A 22,108-nucleotide genomic window follows, 5' to 3' on the forward strand; every position below is an offset into this window, starting at 1 on the left:
CATTCTTCACATACCCTTCTACTCAAAAACCAGACAAACAATATTTAAAAAATAAAGACACTTACAGTAATCAGCCCAGCCCCTGCTTTTTGGTGAGACCACATCTAACTGCTCGTCACCGGCAGGCACTCATTCTTTTCTTTAAAAACGGAGGGTGGGGAGGATCCCAATGACATGTTTACCTCATAAGTCTTCATATCACACTTTTTTGAACACCTAACTTCATTCTCTTGTTATAATTTTTAACTTCACACATCACCTCCCAAATCTTGTGGGAATAAAGACCTCATTACTAGTACAACTGTCACCACCATCAGCCCCAAGCCCCCTGCTGGGACCACTGGTGAATCACAGCTGCAGTGTTCAGGCTGTTCACACCTAATCTCACTGAGAAGACCTCATGACAGCAAAAAGACCACTTGGCTTCCAAGTATGAACACTACCCCTGGTGCGAATCTTACATCTGGAGTTTTAACTCTTTTCAAACATGCATGCATATTTGAAATGTGAACCTCTTACACCTCTCCTTTCCAGTCAATCATAGATCAAAGCAGTGTCTTTACTCCTTACTGCCCCTTAACCATTCCAACTGGTGGGAGAAAAAAACACTCGGAGTCAAAACACCTGTATTCAAAATCTGATGATGAACTGTGTAATCTTATACAAATTATCTAATATCTGTACACCTTACTTTGCTGTTTGTTTACTGGTAAAGCAGGGACAATCACACCTACCACAGAACTAACTGTGAGGACTAAAGCTTCAGTGGGATGACGCAGTATGTACTGAGTGCCTACAACACTACCTGGAATAAACCCACCTCTATACGACAGCTGCATTATTGTGCTTACCTGGAGGTCTATTTCCTGAGGGACAGTCTGGCTCTGACTCCAAGAATGCACCGTGGCCAGCTCCTCCCTCTGTCCGTGAGAAAACTGTGGCTGTTGCTGCCTCATGCTTTCTAGCTTTTCTAGGTCTTCTTCCAGTACAATTTCTTTAACCCTAAAAACAAACAAATACAACCTAAATAGCCCTGAGGTATAGAGTTCTTATCATGTCATCTAAGAATAGCACTTCTTTTTGGTATATCGCATGTTAATATATGATGTACACATTAAAAAATAACTGAATCATTTCTTCATCAAGTTGGTAAAGCGAGGCCTCTTTTTCTTGGTGGAAACATCTGTAGAGTGTTTTAACGAGGCATATAGAAGAAACAGATTTCCCTTAGTTCTTCTATTCTCTTAGAATGGGAAAAAAAACAACCAGAGTCTAAAAAGAAAAGTTCTTGTACTTGTGTGCCATCTTGAAAGCACTGCCTTTCTTTTCTGGTCTCAGGATACATAATGTTTGTTTAGTCTGGATCCGAATATGTGTGGCACTACCACCATAACCACTGTTTTAAGAAACCATTCATCATTTGACTCAGGATGAATGAATTTGAAAATACATGTCTATAAAGGTATATATATAAATACATTTAAAAATTATTCTTAAGAAACCATTAAAGGGGCCAGCCCAGTGGTGTAGCGGTTAAGTTCACACACTCCACTTTGGAAGCCCGGGGTTCGCCGGTTTGGATCCCAGGTGCCGACCTACGCATCACTTGTCAAGCCATGCTGTGGTGGCGTCCCACATAAAATAGAGGAAGAAGGGCATGGATGTTAGCCCAGGGCCAGTCTTCCTCAGCAAAAAGAGGAGGATTGGCAACAGATGTTAGCTCAGGGCTAATCTCCCTCACAAAAAAAGAGAAAGAAATCATTAAATAACTCAAATAGAAGTGGATCTTCTAAAGTGCTCTCTTACCTGTCAGGCACCTGGTATGTCATTAGAATGCACTCAGGTGTTTGTTTTATCATTCTCCAGATGGCCTCTTCAGCTACACTGGGAAATGTTTCTTTTCTCTGTACATCCTGAGACTGCTGCCCATTTGGGGTGATCTCAGAAGGAAAATCACTAGTAGCAAAGCATACACTGCTGTCACTGCTTCCTATCAAAAATCAACAACAATAAAAAATTAGAAAACACCCACTGGGGACTGATTTGCCAAACTGGCTCTCATTCTCCAAAGACTTTGGCAACTATCTGATAGTTGTCTTCGCCACACAGCCCAGCCATCACCCCAGGTTAGTAACCGCAGCCTTTCCATTCCTTATCTTCCCAAGATCTCCTTCTCACTCCTCTTGAGCTATCCGCTCCAAGGCCAGACCATGTTCCTTATCATCACCCAGAGCTGCTCCATCTCCAAAATCACCCACATCTCAGCTTCACTTGCTCGTTTGCTTGTTCAACTGTTCCAGCTACAAGTGTGGAATAGTATCTTAGCCATTCAGCTCAGAGCATGAAGTCCACCATTCAATAACACTCTCTGCAATATCTTAGACTTCTTTTTCTGACTTTCCACAACTATCAAAACGTGAACTCTGATAAAGCCAATACTCGATTCTGTTCTTATCTAAACCCAAGTAGCCAAAGACACAGAGAAAGCTACACTGGTCCCATAGTAATTCATCATCATCAAAAGGATCATCAAAAGGCCTGGTAACCCTGCTACAGTTCTCAGGTCAGCACACTAGCCTCCCCCAGCAACGACTGTTTTCCACTTCTCTATTTCCTTCCTCACTCTCACTCATTTTATAAGAAAAAAGAGGAAGCCATTAGAAAGGAAATTCATTACCCTGATACCAAATATAAACTTACTCATATCTGCACTCTTTCCCCACCCTCCTCCTGTTACAACAGAGAAGTCACTCATCCATCTGAAGGCCCATCCCTTTATGGCTGCTATGGACCTTATGGATCATTCTTTTCCTATCTTGCATCTGACCCTTCTAGATCCTTCTCACTGACTCTGGAAGAATTAAAAAAAACAAAACAAACAAAAGCACCTAATTTTTTAAGAAAGTAAGTATATGGGTAAATATAAAAGACATTTTTCCTTATTAAAAAAAAATCTCTTTAAAAGGTAATTGACTGTTTAAAGCAAAACAATAACACTTTAATTGTGGGGTTTATAATATATATAGAAGTAAAAGGTATGACAAAATTAGCATAAAAGAGGCGGAAATGGCAGTACTCTGTTTTAAGTTTCTTAGACATCAAGTGATATAAGAGGTACAATATTTGAAGGTAAACTGTGGAAGTAAAAGATGCACTTGTAAATCCTACAGCAATGACAGAACCAAAAAGGTATAGCTGAGAAGTCAATAATGGAGAGAAAATAGAATCATTAAAAATATGTAATTAAGGGGCCGGCCCAGTGCTGTAGCAGTTAAGTTCGTGTGCTCCGCTTCGGTGGCCCAGGGTTCGCAGATCCCAAGGGCGGACCGACACACTGCTTGTCAAGCCATGCTGTGGCGGTGTCCCATATAAAGTAGAGGAAGAGGAGCACGGATGTTAGCCCAGAGCCAATCTTCCTCAGCAAAAAAGAGGAGGATTGGCAGCCGATGTTAGTTCGGGGCTAATCTTTCTCAAAAAAAAAAAAAAAATGCAATTAACCCAAAAGGAGGTAAGGAGGGAAAAAAAAAGAAAGAGCAGATAAGACAAACATAAAACAAGTAGCAAGATGGAAGATTTAATAAACCTGACCATATCAATAATCACATTCAATGTAAATGGTCTAAGCACTCCAGTTAAAAGGCAGATTGCCATATGGATAAAAAAGCAATATCCAACTATATGCTGGTTACCAGAAATCAACTTTAAATATAAAGACATATAAGTTAAAAGTAAAAAGATGGAAAAAAATGCCACGTAAACACTCATCAAAATAAAGCTGATATCAAAGTAGATTTTAAAGCAAGGTGCACTTCATAATAAAGGGATTGATTAATCAAAAGGACATAATTTTAAATGGGTATGCATCTAATAAAAGCTTCAAAATACATGAAGCAAAAACTGATCGGACAGCAAAAAAAATAGACAAATTCACAATTATAGCTGGACATTCTAACAGCCCTGTCTTAACGACATAAAACAAGTGGATAGAAATCAGTTAGGGGGTCAACCCGGTGGCACAGCGGTTAAGTGTGCGCACTCCGCTTTGGCAGCTTGGGGTTTGCAGGTTCGGATGCCAGGGGTGCACTGACGCACTGCTCGTCAAACCATGCCTTGGCGGCATCCCATATGAAGTGGAGGAAGATGGGCACAGATGTTAGCCCAGGGCCAGTCTTCCTCAGCAAAAAAGAGGAGGATTGGCATCGGATGTTAGCTCAGGGCTGATCTTTCTCGCAAAAAAAAAGAAATCAGTTAGGATGTAGCAGGTTGGATCGACATTATCAGCCAACTTGGTCTAATTCACATTCACAGAAGACACCACTCAACAATTGCACACACGTGCACATGAAACATCAAGCTAGACCAAACCCAGACCATTAAACAAGTCTCGGTAAATTAAAAAAAATACAAAGAATATTCTCTGACTGCAATTAAATTAGAAACCAATAAAATATTTGAAAAAATCCCCAAATATTAGGAAATTAAACACATTTCTAATAATGGTCAAATAAGAAAACACAGGGAAATTAGAAAATCTTTTGGACCGAATGAAAATGAAAACACCATATCAAAATTTGAGGGATGCAGCTAAAGCAGTGCTTAGAGGGAAACTTAAAAGCATTAAATTTTATATTAGGAGGACAAAAAAGGTCTCAAATTAATGGTCTAAGCTTCCACTTTAAGAAATTAGAAAAAGAGCAGATAAAAGTAAACAGAAGAGGGGCCAGCCCCATGGCGCAGTGGTTAGGTGCACATGCTCCGCTGCTGGCAGCCCGGGTTGGGATCCCCGGCATGCACCGACACACCGCTTGTCAGGCCGTGCTGTGGCGGCCTCCCATATAAAGTGGAGGAAGATGGGCACAGATGTTAGCCCAGGGCCAGTCTTCCTCAGCAAAAAGAGGAGGACTGGCAACGGATGTTAGCTCAGAGCTGATCTTCCTCACCAAAAAAAAAAAAAAGAAGAAGAAGAAGAAGAAAGGAAATAAAAAAGATTAGAGAAGTTGATAAAATTTTTTTAAAAACCCCAATGAAACCAAAAGTTGCTTCTTTGAAAAGTTAATACAATTGGCAAACATACAGCCAGAATGATCAGCAAAAGATTGTTAATATCAGCTGTAAGATATATGTTCTATAAATTCTTATAAATTCCATAAATTATGACATTAAAAGGATAAGGGAATATAACTTTATGCCAATAAATTTGACAACTGAGATCAAATGGACAAACTCCTTGAAAGATACAAATTACCAAAGATCACTCAAGAAGTAACAGATAACCTGAGCAGACCCCTATCTATAAAATAAATTAAACTGTTGTTGAAAATCTTCTCACAAAGAAAACTTCAGGCCCAGACAGCTTCAGTGGTGAATTCTACCAAACATACAAGAAGATATAATATCAATTTAATACAAACTCTTTCAGAAAACAGAAGAGGAAGGAACAGTTCCCAACTCATTTTTTTAGGCCAGCATTACCCTGATACCAAAACCAGACAAAGATATTACAAGAAAAGAAAACAATAGACCAATATTTCTCATAATAGATACAATAATCCTTAACAAAGTATTAGGACACAGAATCCAGCACTATATAAAAAGGGTAAGACAGCATGACCGAGTACAAGGTTAATTTAATATCTGAAAGTTCATTAATGTAATTCACCATATTAACAAAATATGGAAGAAAAATCATATGATTATTTCAGTAGATGCAGAAAAAGCATCTCGGAAAAAGATGTGGAAAAAACAGTAGAAAGGAACTTCCTCAATCTTACTGACAAAAGGCATTTAAGGAAAACCTACATTTAACGTCATACTTAATGGTGAAACTGTGGCTGCTTTCCCCCTAAGATTGTGAGCAAGGCAAGACTGTCTGTTCAGCACTGCACTGGGGGGGCCCCAGCCAGTCCAATACAGCAAGACAAATAAATAAAGGCATACAGATCAGAGAGGAAGAAGTAAAACTATATTTGCAAGACAATGAGATTGTCTATGTAGAAAAGTCCTCAAGAATCTATAAGAGTTACTACAACTAATAAATGAGTTTTAGCAAGATTGCAGAATACAAGCTCAAAATACAAAATTTAATTGGATTTTAAATGTTAACAACAATTAGAAATTGAAATTTTAAAATGCCATTTACAGTAGCATCAAAAAATGTGAACTCTTTAGGGATAAATTTAGCAAAATACATGTAAGACCTCCACAGGGAAAACTACAAAACATTGTAGAGAAAAATTAAAGACCTACATAAAAAGAGAAATATATCAAGCTCGTGGATCAGAACACTCCATACTGTTAGCGTGATAATTCTTCCCACACTGGTCTATAGATTCCAAACAACGTCAATCAAAATCTCAGCAGGCTTTTCTGTAGAAACTAAGAAACTGATTCTACAATTTATATGGATGAAGGACCTACAATATCCAAAAGTATTTTGAAAAGAAGCATAAAGCTGGAGAACTTAATCTACCAGATTGCAAGACTTTCTTGAAAGCTACATTACTCAGAGGACTGTGGTATTACCTAAAGCTAGCCATAAAGATAAACAGAACAGGGCCGGCCCTGTGGCTTGGTGGTTAAGTGCGCGCGCTGCGATGCTGGCGGCCCGGGTTCGGATCCCGGGTGCGCAGCGAGGCACCACTTCTCTGTCCAGCCTGAGGCCGAGTCCCACATACAGCAACTAGAAGGATGTGCAGCTGTGACATAACAACTATCTACTGGGGCTTTGGGGGCAAAAAATAAAAATAAAATCTTTAAAAAAAAAAAAAAAAAAAAGATAAACAGAACAGAAAAGAGTCTGCAAACAGACCCAAACATATATGGCCAATTTATTTTCAACAAAGGTGCCAAGGTAATTCAGTGGGGGAAAGATTAGTCTTTTCAACAAAATGGGGCAGGAACAACTGGACATCCATGTGCAAAGGAAATGTATCGGCCCTTACATTAAACCACATATAAAAATTAACTAAAAATGGATCACAGACCTAGCTATAAAAGCTAAACCTTAAAAAAATTCCAAGAGAAACAGGAGACTATCTTAGTGACTTCTGGTTTGGCGAAGATTTCTAAAAAAGGGCACAAGAGTACAACCTATAAAAGAAAAAAATCAACAAACAACTTCATCAAAATTAAAAAACATCTGTTCTTCAAAATGAAGATAAAAATAAAAGATAATAAAATGAAAAGGTAGGCCACACACAGGGAGGAAATTTTTGCAAAACAAGTTATCTGATAAAGGACTTGTATCCAGAATACATACAGAACTCTTACTACTCAATAAGAAACTAAAAAACTCCCCCTGCAAAAAAAAAAATGGGCAAGAGATTTGAACACATAGATGGCAAATAACTACATTAAAAGATACTCAACACCATTAGCCAACAGGCAAATGCAAATTAAAACCACAATGAGGTATCATGACATACCCACTGGAATGGCTAAAATTTAAATGATGGACAATACCCAGGGTTGGCCAGGATGTGTTTGCAAATTGGAGCTCTCATACACTGCTGATATGAATGCAAAATGGTCCAGCCACTTTGGAAAACAGTTTGGCAGTTTCTTATAAAGTTTACCACACACTTTCCATATGACCTAGCAATTTCATTCCTAGGTATTTATCCAAGAGAAAAGAAAACATATGTCCAAAAAGATTCAGACTCGATGTTCATAGCATCATTATTCATAACAGCCTCAAACTGTAAACAACGAATAACCATCAACTGGTGAATGGATATCCATACAGTGTAATTCTAGTCAGCAATATAAAGCAACAAACCACTGATACACATAGGAAGGAGGACTCTCAATAGCACTATGCTAACTCAAACACTCCTCACACTAAAGACTGCACACGGAATGATTCACTTTATATGACATTATAGAAAACACAAAACTAGTGATAGAAACCAAATCAGTGGCTGCCTGGAGCTGGAGGATCATGGCAGGGGACTGACTGCAAAGGGTCACGGAAGAACTTTTCTGGGTGATGGAAACATTCCACATGGTGATTGTGGTGGTGGTCACACTAATGTATAAGTTTGTCAGAATTCTTGGTTTGTACACACAAATGTGGCGAATTTTACTGTATGTAAATATATCTCAATAAAGCTTACAAAAAGAAAAAAGAAAAAAAAAAACTTTACTTCCACACTAGTGCCCAAACCAGATAGCCCATTACACAGTAATCTCCTGGCAACAGAATCTGAAGAGTGGGTTATTTTGATCCACTACCTGATGCTGCAGAACTAGTTCCAGGCGGAGACTCCTGGGGAAGTAACACCATGGACGGTTCACTGGCGGGAAAACGACTGCTCCTGTTCCCACTGTCGCCTGTAACACACTGCTGCAAGTAAGGACACAAGAGCAGATTTTAACATCTCACACTACAAAATAACTGGCAGATTTCAACTCCACGCATTAAACAGAAAAAATGTACACATATAGTCCCCAGGAATGTGGTCAGAGTCCCCTTGTACATAACATCAAAGACACTACTGTTTTTTGAGCACCCACTACATTCCAGGCACCACACAGGTACGTGCTTATTATTTTTTGTCATTCAGAAAACATATCTTGAACATTCTACATGTTTTGAGCACTGTTCCAAACACTAGGAATATAATAGTAAACAGACAGAGTTCCCACTCCCTGAGCTTATCCTGCATGGGGAGGAGGACTACATAAATACTACTTGATTTAATCCTCAGAATGAGTGTGAAGTATCAATCTTTCCATTTCTCAAACAAGGAAACAAAAGAAAGAAAGGTTAAGTATTTGTCTAAGCCACCGCCCCCCCCCCCCACCAAGTGACAGAGCGGGACTTGAATGTATGTCTCACCCCACGGTCCAGGCTTTGCTCACTGGGACCCATTGCCTCGCATTAGATTTCTAGCAAGTGCACAAATATCAGGTTTTCAAAATTGAGCAGACTTTCTTGATTTGGATCATCAGATTTTGAACATCTATTAAAAAGGGTATTATACCTTGAAGGGAAGACTGAAGAAAAACTTTGTGTAAATATTCACACTGTCTCAGATCCTACACCTAAATATAGGACAGCATATTCCCAAGTTTAACCTGATAAATAAATCTGAGAATGTCTTTTTAGGTAAAGGGATAAAAGGTTAAAGTAAACTGACCTCAAAATTTTCACTGTTGAAAATGACATGTATAAGTGTGAAACTATAAACTGCCTACTTTACTGATAAATAATGACATAAGTGGCTCCTCTCCTCTCCATACATACCTGTTGTCCTAAAACTATGTCTGAAAAAGTAAAATTGCTAAATTCTCGTCTTGTTGGTATGGTTTATTCCTGTCTTACCAGACCATAACCTCAGTTGTAAGAAAATATATTTTATAGGCAATGAACATGTTAAGTTTAATACCTAGATAACAAATTTTATAGGGGGAAAACCCAGTCCACATAGAAAAGTTGAAAGATAGCACTTTGGGAAAAGCCTCACAAAATACCTAAAAAACCAGGACATGGCAGATTCCTTCATTCCCACTTTTCAAATGGAGTCAGATACACTGCATGTTTCTGCAGAACAAGCTTTCTGTCTCAGCACAGCTGCAATGCTGATGTTCCACCTAGGCCTTCAGTGTTAAGCCCCAGAGCAAGACCCTCAATTTCAACAAGAGGACCACATGTACTTTCTCACTCTCGTGTTGCAAGTTAGCATCACTTACATACTCAGCTTCTGGGCAAACATCCCCTCTCATCTGGTCTGAAGACTCCCAGGACTTGGGCGGGTCTTCCTGAAGTAAGTTCAGCTGCAGCGGTGAGCTGCTTCTCGAGCTAGTGAACTGGTGCTCTCCACTCTGTGTCTCCCACTTCTCCTCGCCTCTCCTTTGGTCGATGACTGAAGATGGTGGTTCCAGGTTTGGAGCCACTGCTGATACCGACGGTGGTATTTCAGAAGAGCCTGTTGCTCCCAAAAATGGATATGGGGAGAGTGATGGTGACAGCAGAGGACACATAAGGGGGTCACGCAGGAAAATGGTCATAAAAGTGTCTAAGTAAGGAGGAGGGAGAGCTGGAAGAGGCTGCAAGCCATTGGATAGGAGCGGCTCAGGCGGACACTGCACTGCAGTGACTGAGGCTGTGTGTTCTTTTCCCTGAGGGCTCACGGTTGGGAGGGGAAAAGCTGGTACAAGATAAGGGGCCTGGCTGGGAACCATCACTGCAGCCGGGAAGGACAGGCCAGAGGCGTGAGGAGAGGAGGCAGGGGCAGGGCACCAGGGCTGTACGTTCCGGACCTCTCCCCTAAAGTGGGGACGGGAGGTGCCCTTAGAGCTCCTGCTGTCTGATGGCACAGGGCGCTTCTTCCGCTTGTGCATCCCCTTCCGGAAACCAGCTGACCTGCTCTGCTTGGAAGTGGAATCTCCTGAAAGGATAAAGAGGGAGGCATATAATGGAAAACTAAACCCCAAAAAAGAAGGGAGAGACGCCATTTACAGGTTATTATAAGTAGATTACAAACGAATTAACGTTTGCCAATAGTAACTATGTCTACTACAGGGATGGCGAAAAGTAACTAAAAAGATGAACATGATCCCGGATAAAAGCTGTTGCTATAAAATAAACTTATTTCAGCATCTCTCAATGAGTCTTACAAAATCAGCTTCTCAGATCCAGGATCTAAGAAAGATCCCAGACAATAAACTGCTGATATAAACTTACTTAAGCCTCTCTCAATCAATTTCTTACAAGCAAAACTCCTACTCTTCACTCCACCTCTCCCAGTACTTACATACGATTTATAAAACTGACGGCTCTGTAGATAAATGGATTATATTTAAAAAATTTAGCTACCTTGAACATATGAATATTCAGCTTTGCTTCTACTTCCTTGCTGAAGATAGGAGCTGTAGGGCGATGACAGCATCTTCTCCCGGAATTTACCGACGTAATTCTGCTCCTCCTTCCGCGTGTGGGCTGACAGCACAGCCTTAGTGAGCCCTACGTGTTTAAGCTCCTCTGAGGTTGGTGGAGCTGGGTGTTTGCTTACAGTCCAGGGCTCAGAGGCTCGGGTGTGATCCTCTGCGGGAGTCACTGCTGCTGAAGTGGAAGAAGGCAGATTTAATTTTAATTCCTAACATTACAGATCTTCCTCAACTTATGATGGGGTTATGTCCCAATAACAATATTTTCAACTTATGGTGGGTTTAAGTAAAAAATGTCCTGAATACACCTAACCTACTCAATATCACAGCTTAGCCTCACCTACCTTACATGTGTTCAGAACACATACATCAGCCTATGGCCGGGCGAAATCATCACACAAAGCCTATTTTATAATAAAGTGTAGCATATCTTGTAATTTATTGAATACTGTACTGAAAGGGAACAGAATGCTGTCTGGGTACAGAGTGGTTGTAAGTGTTGATTGCTCACCCTTGTGATCGCAGGGCTGGCCGGGAGCTGCAGCCCGCTGCCATGGCCCAGCATCATGAGAAGACACCATATCACATATCACCAGCCCTAAAAAATTACTTCTTCCAAGTGCAGAAGATTTTTGGTGACCCCTAGTAAGTTCCCCACCATCCCCTCCACCCTTTCCCCTGCTGGGCAGTATCAGGTGGTTTGGTGGGTTGGCCCCACTCCACATCAGAGTAGGCCCTGATTAGTCAAATCAGCACAGCAGACACGGGACCTCTGATTCTAGCCAAGACGGAGTAAAAAGAACTAGATTTACCTTCCTGACTGAAACAACTAAAAAAATGGACAAAACACACGAAACAATAAGTTTCAAGAAACTGAACATCAGGTAACGAAGGAGAGTGACTCCTGAGGGTCAGAAAACAAACAAGGTGAGCCCTTGGACTGCCCCAGCTCACTGCCTTGAGGGGCTTCTGAGGAGCAAGGTAGGGATACCAGGTGGAGCCTGGTGAGCTCCCCGAGTGAAGTCAGAGCTGAGAGCCTGGGGAGACCAAGGCGGCTGGAGTCTTTAGGGACGAGTGCTGGAGAGGAGAGCTGCATGGACAGAGGACCCCAAGAGCTGCACAGAACCCCCGTGTGTTCGCTAGTGCATTGGTGTGAGGAAAAACCCACCTGAAAGGATCAGAGGGAACAATACTGACGCTCTCACAGGTAGGGAACAGTGCTTGTTCCTGTCAGCCAGGCTAGAAAGTCTCCTGGTTTGTGGGGCATTGGGCAGAGTTCTCAGAAGGATCTTGCTCAGCAGCAGAGAATAATTATGCCTATGCTACACACACACTGCTCTAGTCCTGCCCCCAAAATCTTAAAAGCAAAGTCTGAAAGGATCAATCTGTTTCCATGTAACTTAACTGGGTCCCAGAATAAAGCTCAACAATATTTACAGGAATACAAAAATATTCAGCACCCACTCACAACACCTGGCATCCAATCAAAAATTACCAGGCATGCAAAGAAGCAGGAAAATACAACCCATAATAAAGAAAAAAATTAACCAAGCAAAACCAACCCAGGGCTGGCAGAGATGGTAGAATTAGCAGATAGGGACATTAACAGTTATTATATTGTATTCCATATGGCTAGAGGGAAGATTAAAAATGTTAGATAGAGATATGGAAGATGGAAAAAAAGACCCAAATAGAACTTCTAGAAATGAAAACTACAATATGTGAGATGGACCATACATCAAATGGAAATAACAACAGATTAGATATTGCAATAGAAAATATTAGTGAACTTGAAGACACAGCAATAGAGACTATCCAAAATGAAACTTAGAGGAAAAAAAATAAACAAAGCACCAGTGGACTGTTCAAGCAACCTATATACATATAATTGGAGCCCCAGAAAAAGAAGAGACAGAAGGGAGACAGAAAAAATATTTGAAAAAATAAGGGAAGAAAATTTTCTGATTTGATGGAAACTGTAAACCTACAAATCCAAAAAGCTCACTGAACTCCAAGCACAAGAAACATGAACACTACACCTTGGCACACCATAATCAAATTGTTCAAATCAGTGACAACGAGACAGTCTTACCAGCTGCCGGAGAGAAGACCTGCTCACAAACATAAAGGAGGACAGCAGATTTCTTGTCAGAAACAATGCAAACGAGCCGACAGTGGAGCCACACACCTTTGAAGCTCTGACAGATAAGACTGTCAACCTAGAATTCTATACTCTGCTACAATACCTTTAAAACATGAAGGTGAAATAAAGACATTTTCAGACTTACAAAAACTGAAAGAATTCATCACCAGTAGACCCATACTATAAGAGACAGGAAAGGAACTTCTTCAGGCAGAAGGAGAATGATACCAGATGGATCTACATAAGGGAATGAAAAGCAGTGGAAGAGACAACTACGTGGATAAATATTTAAATCTCTTTAAAAGATAATAACTACTGAAACAAGAATAATAACAATGTATTGTGGGACTTATATGTAGAAGTACAATATATGCCAACCTACAAAGGCCAGAGGGGGGAAATGGAAGTATGGTATTGCAAGGTTTTTATGCCACACATGAAATGGTATAATATCTCTAGAAGGTAGACTGTGAAAAATTAAATCTATATACCATAAACTCTAAAGCAACCACTAAAATGGAGCCCACTCTAAATATAAAGACATACATAGGCTAAAAGTAAAAGGTTGGAAAAAGATATAACATAGTAACACTAATTCAAAAAAACTGGAGTGAATATTTTAATATAAGACAAAGAGTATTTTAGAGCAAAGAATATACAAGGGATAAAGAATGTCATTTGAAAATGATAAAAGAGTGATTCATCAAGAGAAAATAACAATCCTAATCATTTATGCACAAAATATTGCTTCAAAATGCATGAAGCAAAAACCCATAAAACCACAAAGAGAAATGGACAAAGACGCAAGTACGGTCAGAGAGTCGATACTCATCTTGAGGTAGGACAAGTACTCAGCAAATTAGTAAAGACAGAGAAGACTTCAACAGACTATCAACCAACCTGACCTAATTTATACCGATAAGACAGTCAACCCAACAGCAGCAGAATAAACATCTTTTTCAAGCACATACAGAACATTTACTAAGAAAAGACCATTTTACAGACCATAAATCAGGTCTCAATAAATGTAAAAGAATTTTATTTTCTCTGACCACAATGGGATTAAATTAGAAATCAATAACATAACAAAGTCGGGAAAATGTCCAAATATATGGTAACTAAATAATATATCATAAGATATATGTAGATATACGATAACATAAATGACTTCAAAGAAGATACCACAAGGAATATTAGGCAGTATTTGAAAACGATGAAAATGAAACACAATATATTAAAAAGTGTGGGATACAGCTAAGGGTAATAGGAAAATTTATATTAAAATCCATTAAGAAAGAAAAATGTCTGAAATCAATGACTTCAGCTTCCATCTTAAGAAACTGGAAAAAGAAGAGCAAGATAAAACAAAAGTAAGCAGAAGGCAGAAAATAAAGATCAGAGTAGAAATTAGCGAAGTAGAAAGCAGAAAAATAATAGAGAAAAATCAATGAAATTAGAAGCTGATTCTTTGAAAAGAGCAATAAAATTGACCAAACTCTGCCAGACTGATCAGGAAAAAAATAGAAGACACAGTTACCAATTTCACAAAGGACAGAGGGAACATCACTAGAGATCCTACAGATATCAAAAGAATAAGGGAGCATTATGAACAACTTGATTCCAATACATTTGACAACTTGGACAACAGAGACCAATCCTTTGAAAGACACAAACTAACAAAGTTCACTTGACAAGAAGTAGAAAGCCTGACTAGCCCCATATCTATTAAAGAAATTGAATTTGTCGTTAAAAACTTCACCACCAAGAAAACTCTAAGCCCAGATAGCTTCACCAGTAAATTCGAGCAAATATTTAAGGAGGAAATAACACCAACTCTACATAAACTCTTCTAGAAACTTGGAGAGGAGAAAACACTTCCCAACTCATGCTCTGAGGCCAGGATTAACCTGATACCAAAACCAGACCAAGCCATTAAAAAACAGACAAAGCCACACACCAATACCCTCATAAACACAGGTCTACAAATTCTTATGAAAATTTTAGCAAAATGAATTCAATATATAAAAAGGATAATGGTCATAATAATACCTTATGACCAAGGGGGGTTTATCCCAGGAATGCGAACATATTTAAACATTTAGAAGTCAAATGTAATTCATCATATTAACAAACTGAAAAAGAAACCAAAAAAGAAAAATATTATGATTATCTCAATAGATGCAGAGAGATCTGACAAAGTCCAATGTCCATTTCTGATTTTAAAAAAATTCTCAGGAAATTAGGATTAGACAGGAATGGAACTTCTTCAATTTGATAAAGCGTATCTACGAAAAACCCAGAACTAACATAATTAATGTTTTCTCTCCAAGATCAGGAAAAACACAAGGATATAGCTGCTCTTACAACTTTTATTCAATGTTTATTGGAGACTCTAGTCAGTTTAATAAGACAAAAAACAGATAAAAAAGATCCATATTGGAAAGGAAGCAATAATACTGACTTTCACACACATAATTGTACATGTAGAAAATTCTACGGCATCTACAAAGTTACTAGAACTAGTATGTGAGTTTAGCAAGGCTGTAGAAAAAGACTAACATACAAGAGTCAATTATATTTCTATATACTAGCACCAATTGGAAATTGACACCAAAAAACAATCCTATTTATAATGTGAAATACTCAGGGATAACACTGGCAAAAGACACGCAAGATCTATATGCTGAAAACTACAAGATATTGCTGTGAGAAACTAAAGAACACCTAAATAAATGGATAGATATACCAGGTTCAAGGATTGGAGGACTCCATATTTTTGAGATATCAGTTCTTCCCAAATTGACGTACAGATTCAATACAATCCCAATGACAGTCCCTGCAGGAATTTTTTTAAAAAGACACTGAGCAACTGATCCTACAATTTATATGGATAAAATACTCAGCATATTCAAAGCAATCTTGAAAAAGAACAAAGTTGGATGATTTGCACTACCTGATTTCAAGACTTACTACAAAACTACAGGAATCAACACGGTGTGGTACTGGCATAAAGGGTTCATCAATTTTGTTCATCTTTTCAGAGAACCAACTTTCAGCTTTAATTTTCTCTACTGTTTTCTATTTGGTTGAGCTCTGCTTTTATCTTTATTATTTCTTTCCTTCTACCTGGGTTTCCTTTGCTCTTTTTTGCTAGCTTCTTAAACTGGAACTTTAGATTAATATTTGAGATATTTCTTATCTAATATTAGCATTTAAATTCATTAATCTCCTCATAAGCCCCATTTTAAACGCATCCCAAAAATTCTGGTATGCTGTACTTTCATTATCATTGATTTTGAAATATTCTCTAATATTCTTTGTGATTTCTTCGACTCATGGATTATTCAGAAATATGTTGTTTAATTTCTAAGTGTTTGGGTTTAAACATCTTATTTTTATTGATTTCTAATTGAATTAACTCCAGCCAAAGAGCATAGTTTAGCATCAATTTAGTACCACATCAATTATTTTAAACTTGAGACTGATATTACAGCCCGACACACTTTCTCAGTGCACACACTGTGCACACTTGAGAAGAATGTGGATTACGCAGCTCTTGGGTGTTGTGTTCTCTAAGCGTCAATTAGATCACAGTAGCTGACAGCACTGTTCAGATCATCTATTTCTTCACTCACCTTTTGTTAGATGTCTTATCAGTTGCAAAGAGGGGGTGTTAACTTCCTCAACTATGATTATGGAAAGTCTATTTCTCTCTTTAACTCTTTCCATTTTTGCTTCATATCTTTGAAGTTCTGTAAGTAGGGAATATACATTTACAGTTGTTAGGCCTCCTAATGAACTGACTGTGTTATTAGGAAACGTCTCTGGTCAGACTCTGTCTCGAAGTCTATTTTACTAACACAGGTGCTCCAGCCTTCTCACACTGTTGTTTGGTTGTGCATCCTTCTCGTCCATTTATTCTCAACCCACTTGTGAATTTATATTTCTTTTCTTTTTTTTTTTTTGTGAGGAAGACCAGCCCTGAGCTAACATCCATGCTAATCCTCCTCTTTTTGCTGAGGAACACCAGCTCTGAGCTAACATCTATTGCCAATCTTCCTCCTTTTTTTCCCCCAAAGCCCCAGTAGATAGTTGTATGTCATAGCTGCACATCCCTCTAGTTGCTGTATGTGGGACGCGGCCTCAGCATGGCCAGACAAGCGGTGCGCTGGTGCGCGCCCGGGATCCGAACCCGGGCCGCCAGTAGCGGAGTGCGCACACTTAACCGCTAAGCCATGGGGCTGGCCCTGAATTTATATTTCAATTGTACTTTGCAGAGAGCATATAGTTGGGTCGTGATTTTTTTATCTGTTCTGACCATTTCTGCCTTTTAATTTGAGTGTTTAGTCTACTTTATGTAATTATTGATACAGTTGGGTTTAGAGCTGTTATTTTATCAGTTTGATACGTTCCCCGTTTTTTAGTTGTTGCTGTAGTTGCCCTATTCCTCCTTTCCTGCCCTTTTGGATTGAGTATTCTTAAAAATTACGTTTTAATTTATTTCTTGGCTTTTTAGCCAATCTTTGTATCTCACACTCCACCTTAATTAGACTCTGCTATAGGTTCAAAAACATCTGTAATTGCAATGGTTTCTGAAGACTAATTGTTGATGTTTGAGTCCCTGCCACTCGTTTGCTGTGACTTTGGGCAAGTTCAGTTACTTAACCTGTTTGTGCCTTAATTGTTCCAATATATAAAAAGGAGATGATAACTTTCAGGTGTAAAATACATTTGTGGTCGTGGTTCTTAGACCCAACTCATTATTAGAGTTAGAGTGTAAACTGCAGGAATATGGGCTTTCCAAAAAGCAGAAGACAGAGATACAGTTAAAGAACATCTGGGCTAATTCTGCTTTCTCTCCTTGGAATAAAGATGTGGCCTTGCAGATGCTGAGACTAGTTTAAGATCTGAAGAAATGATTACCAGTAAATATTCTTTAAATTAAAGCATATAGATTTTAGCATAAGTTCTTTCAAAATAGTAATATAAGACCAGAGTATGAAAAGCTTAGTGGCTAGTCAAAAAAAGAGCTTTCCTGATTGGGTGAGACCCTACCTTGCATGGGCTGTGTCACTGGCAGCCTCATGCCCACACAGGAATCCAAAATATTAAGAAAAGTAATATTTTTAGTACACTAAAAAATACGCATCTGCTCCTGTCCTGAGTGACTAGCTCAGTTCCAATAAAACTCCATCTCTGGTTAATTAGAAACATAATCTAATCTCACAACAGTTGTGTGTCCGGTCTTTTCCCACCAATCCACAGCCCACCTGCCAACACTACCCTCTCCATCTCAAAGGGTGGTTGTGAGGTTTAAATGAGTTAATTCCTATGAAGAACTAAGGACAGAGAACGGTGCGCAGTAACAGCTCAACACATGTTAACTAACAGACCACTGAAGGCTAGCGAAGATAAATTAGATAATCTGAAAACCTGATTTAACACATTTGTCACCATTTCTTCATCCAACAAATCATGATGAGTAATGAAAAAGTCAAAAGGATAGGAGGCAGTAAAAAGGAATAAAAAGAAGACATCAGAATAATATATACCAAGTCATTATGCTGTTAGAGGAAGAGAGTTTTAAACATACTCGTTGTTATCAGATCAATACAAAAATCTGAATGATTCATGATCTCATGAATCACAACTGTGGTCAAAGTTTGAAACAGATACCTTATTTCAAGGTCAGCAACAAAGTGACCTGAAGCAGTCCCCTCAGTGACTGCACTAATACTGGCTAAGACTGATCGAGGGCTTCCTCCCACATACTAGGTACTGCTGCCCTAAGTCAGCTGTGTCAGCTGATCTGATGGACAAACGACATAACTAAGAAATACAGTCCAAAATATGTAACCAGCATAAATATGATATTTCCAAAATCCTCTAACTGAATTAAAGGAAAAAGTATTTGTAATTTAGAAGTTATAACTATGTAAATAATATGAATGACTTTTGTTTTCTCACAACAGCATATTTAATGGTGAGCGTATTTTAAAGTAAACAGTAAATGTGGTACCTGACTCCGGGGGCGGGACGTGAACAATGGTGCTGCTGTAACTGCACTGGCTGATGCCAGAACCCAGGCTCAGTGCTGCCGTGGACAGGGTCCGGGGAGCTCCTGCTTCAGCGTCCATGGACTGTCCATCAGTGGGCATTTCCGATTTAGGTATGGCTGGGATCTGAGAAACAGCTGGTGATATAAGAGAAACTGACAGTGAAAAGAAAAATCCCCAGCAGGAAATTTATATTCAACACTCACAGTTTATAGACATTTATAACTGGAAAATTAAAACCTACTGGCCATAAAGAGGCAATATGAAACTAGGATTATTTGTGATTACTGTGAAATAATTATAGACAAAAAATTAAAGAGAGACAGAGAGAAAGGAGTGGCTCTGTAATCTTTCCTTTTATCTAACCGTGAAGGGCATTCCTGTTACCTTGCAATGCTTGGACATCATCTGCCGTGTGGTTTTGTCTGTCTTCCTCTGAGGACGAAGAAGCTGTATTTGTACAGGATATACACTTTCTTTTCAGAGCTGGAATGTTGTAGCTCTTCAGGTATCTGCAACAACATAATCAGGTCACATATTCCCACCTGTCCTGACGTGGCCATTTCGCACCTTTCTGCTTTTCTCACACCACTTCTGCTTGGGGTACTTTGTTCTTCCTTCTTTGATGAAGTCTTCCCTGACCATCCCAGCCTGAATCACTGCATTGTAACATCTCTTTTATTATGGTCTTGAATTGATCTTCAACTCTTGCATTATTTAATGTTGACAAGAGTAGGTCATATCTTCTCAACTGTACTACAGCTGCTTCAAGAAAGGAGGCATCCCCTAGAATGTTCAGTATATTTTGAACTGTATGTAGTAGGCACTCCATAAATATCTACTGACTTACAGGGAAAAATCAAGATAGAAAGGCCAGTAAAAATGATATGAAGGCTCCACAGTGACAATGTACGCTTTTGGAAAAACTAACATGTTGTCAAAACTTGTGTCTCATACCTGATAACGCTATCAATACAGTTGATCTGCTGATAGGACGGGCTATGCTGATCTTTTCTCAAATCCTCACAAGACTCACTGTACTTGCTATTATTTTTCAGTGTCTGGAAGGAAGAAAAGGCCTTCTGCTCACCTGAAAGAGAACGAAAGGATGTGCAATTAAAATTATCATATACTTAAGAAGATGTACTTATTCAGCAAAATTAAATCATGGTACTTTATAATATATACATTCAACAGATTATGCAGCTATTAAAATGAGCTCAGATCTAAATGCGTGATACAGAAAGATACTCACATGGAATGATTACATTTGTATTTTTTTTAAAAAGGAGTTAAACAAATGTTTCAGGCAAAGATTTTCAAGGAATAAAACTATTAGGTGAAAGGTTGAGAGGAAGTTGACAACGCAGAGCCAACACTGTCTGTAACTGATGGATCCTGTCAGCACTAGGAGGGGGTGACCAGACGCTGTGTGCTCCTTTTGTTGCAATGTAACGTGCAGAGCACTGCCGGTGTTCAACCTGTGTCCCACACCACTTTCCATGGTGACAGAACTGGTCTTCATCTGTGCTGTCCAACACAGCAGCCTCTAACACCACACAGAGCAGTTAAGCACTTGAAAGGTGGTTAGAGGAACCAAGGAGCTAAATTTTAAATTTTATTTATTTGTAATTAATTTGAATTTAAACCACAGAATGTGGTTAGTGGCCACCAAATCGAATAGCAGTGGTCTAGAAAGAAGAAAAAAGGTCTCAGGCTGGAGCAGTGAAGGACTTAAAATTTCTGTAGAGAAGAAGGAGCCAGTAAAGGAGACTGAAGAAGTGCATCCAGAAAGGTAAGCGAGATCCTGCAGAGTATGGGGCCATGGGCACCAGGAACGGGAACTCTGTCAAGGAAGGAGTAACTAACTATGTCAAACACTGGTGAGAGGTTGAGGGAGAAATGTTAGCTACCGTTGCTGTTATTAATAAAGGTCACGTTAGCTGCTTGAAGAGGCTTCTCCATTTTCAGAGGGAATTATGGAAAAATGACTGCTTAACTTTCAGTCATTAACTTTTTTACTTTTGATTTTTAAATAATCTAAACTTCAAGAGGGTTACAAAAATCATACAGAATTCCCAGTATACCCTTCACCCAGCTTCCATTAATGTAACATCTTATATAACCGCAACAAAACGAACAAAACTGAGAAATCAACAGTGGTACATACTAACTGATGGACAGGCTATTAGCATTTCACCCTGTTTTCCATCAAATGTCATTTTTCTGCTCCAGAATCCAATCCAAGATCTCTCACTGAACTTAGTTGTCCATGTCTCCTTAGCCTTTCCCTGTCTTTCATCATCTCAACAGTTTTGAGTTTCTCTGACATTTTCCCACAATTAGGACGAGGTTATGCATCTTGGGGAAGATGACCACAGAGGTACCCTTCCTAGGGTGTCATACCAGGAGGTATATGATATTGGTATGTTTTATTATTGGTGTATTAACCTTGATCATTGGTTCGGGTGGAGTCTGCCAGGTTTCTCGTATGTAAAGTTACTATTTTACAGTGTAAGAAATAATGTAAATAACAAATGCTTTGGAGGAATACTTGGAGACCATGCAAACATTCTGTTTCACTTATACTTTCCTTACTGGTTGTATAACAATGTGAATGTACTTAATGCCACCAAACTGTACACTTAAAAATGGTTAATTTTATACATATATAAAACTACAATTAAAAAAACCTTTCTAGCCAGCCCCAATGGCCTAGTGGTTAAAGTTTGGCACTTTCGCCACTTCAGTGGCCCGGGTTCGTTTCCTGGTTGCAGAACCACACCACCCATCTGTCAGTTGCCATGCTGTGGCGGTGGCTCACATAGAAGAACTAGAAGGACTTACAACTAAGATATACAACTATGCACTGGGGTTTTGGGGAAGAAAAAAACAAAAAAAAAACTTTCATCTAATTTTGGCATTCATGGGAGGATACTCCTGCAGCAATTATTACTGTGGAATCCCTTTTTTTTTTCCTCTTTCAGTTTTACTGAGATATAATTGACATACAGCAGTA

At 39.0% G+C, this 22,108-nt stretch overlaps 1 protein-coding gene across 6 annotated transcripts in view; it reads right to left on the reverse strand.

Moving 5' to 3' along the window:
• PER3 (period circadian regulator 3) overlaps positions 1-22,108 on the reverse strand; it is a 56,987-nt gene that overhangs the window by 4,399 nt on the left and 30,480 nt on the right. For 3 of the 6 annotated variants that reach the window (XR_015555872.1, XM_087446883.1, XM_087446881.1), the window contains exons 13-20: positions 20,047-20,179; positions 19,477-19,601; positions 19,053-19,226; positions 10,820-11,065; positions 9,694-10,391; positions 8,233-8,344; positions 1,807-1,990; positions 852-1,002 (exon numbers count right to left, since the gene is read on the reverse strand). Coding sequence is in view for 5 of the 6 variants with exons in the window: in XM_087446883.1 (XP_087303009.1) it covers positions 852-1,002; positions 1,807-1,990; positions 8,233-8,344; positions 9,694-10,391; positions 10,820-11,065; positions 19,053-19,226; positions 19,477-19,601; positions 20,047-20,179 (1,823 nt within the window). In the remaining variant the exon portion in view is untranslated. Of the gene's footprint in view, positions 1-851; positions 1,003-1,806; positions 1,991-8,232; positions 8,345-8,845; positions 8,998-9,693; positions 10,392-10,819; positions 11,066-19,052; positions 19,227-19,476; positions 19,602-20,046; positions 20,180-22,108 lie in introns of those variants that run through there. The other 3 variants (XM_087446884.1, XM_087446882.1, XM_087446885.1) reach the window with 2 other exon arrangements.

This window comes from Ceratotherium simum, chromosome 22, assembly GCF_057802395.1.
Source record: "Ceratotherium simum simum isolate JZ-2026a chromosome 22, ASM5780239v1, whole genome shotgun sequence".
NCBI classification, from domain to species: Eukaryota; Metazoa; Chordata; class Mammalia; order Perissodactyla; family Rhinocerotidae; genus Ceratotherium; species Ceratotherium simum.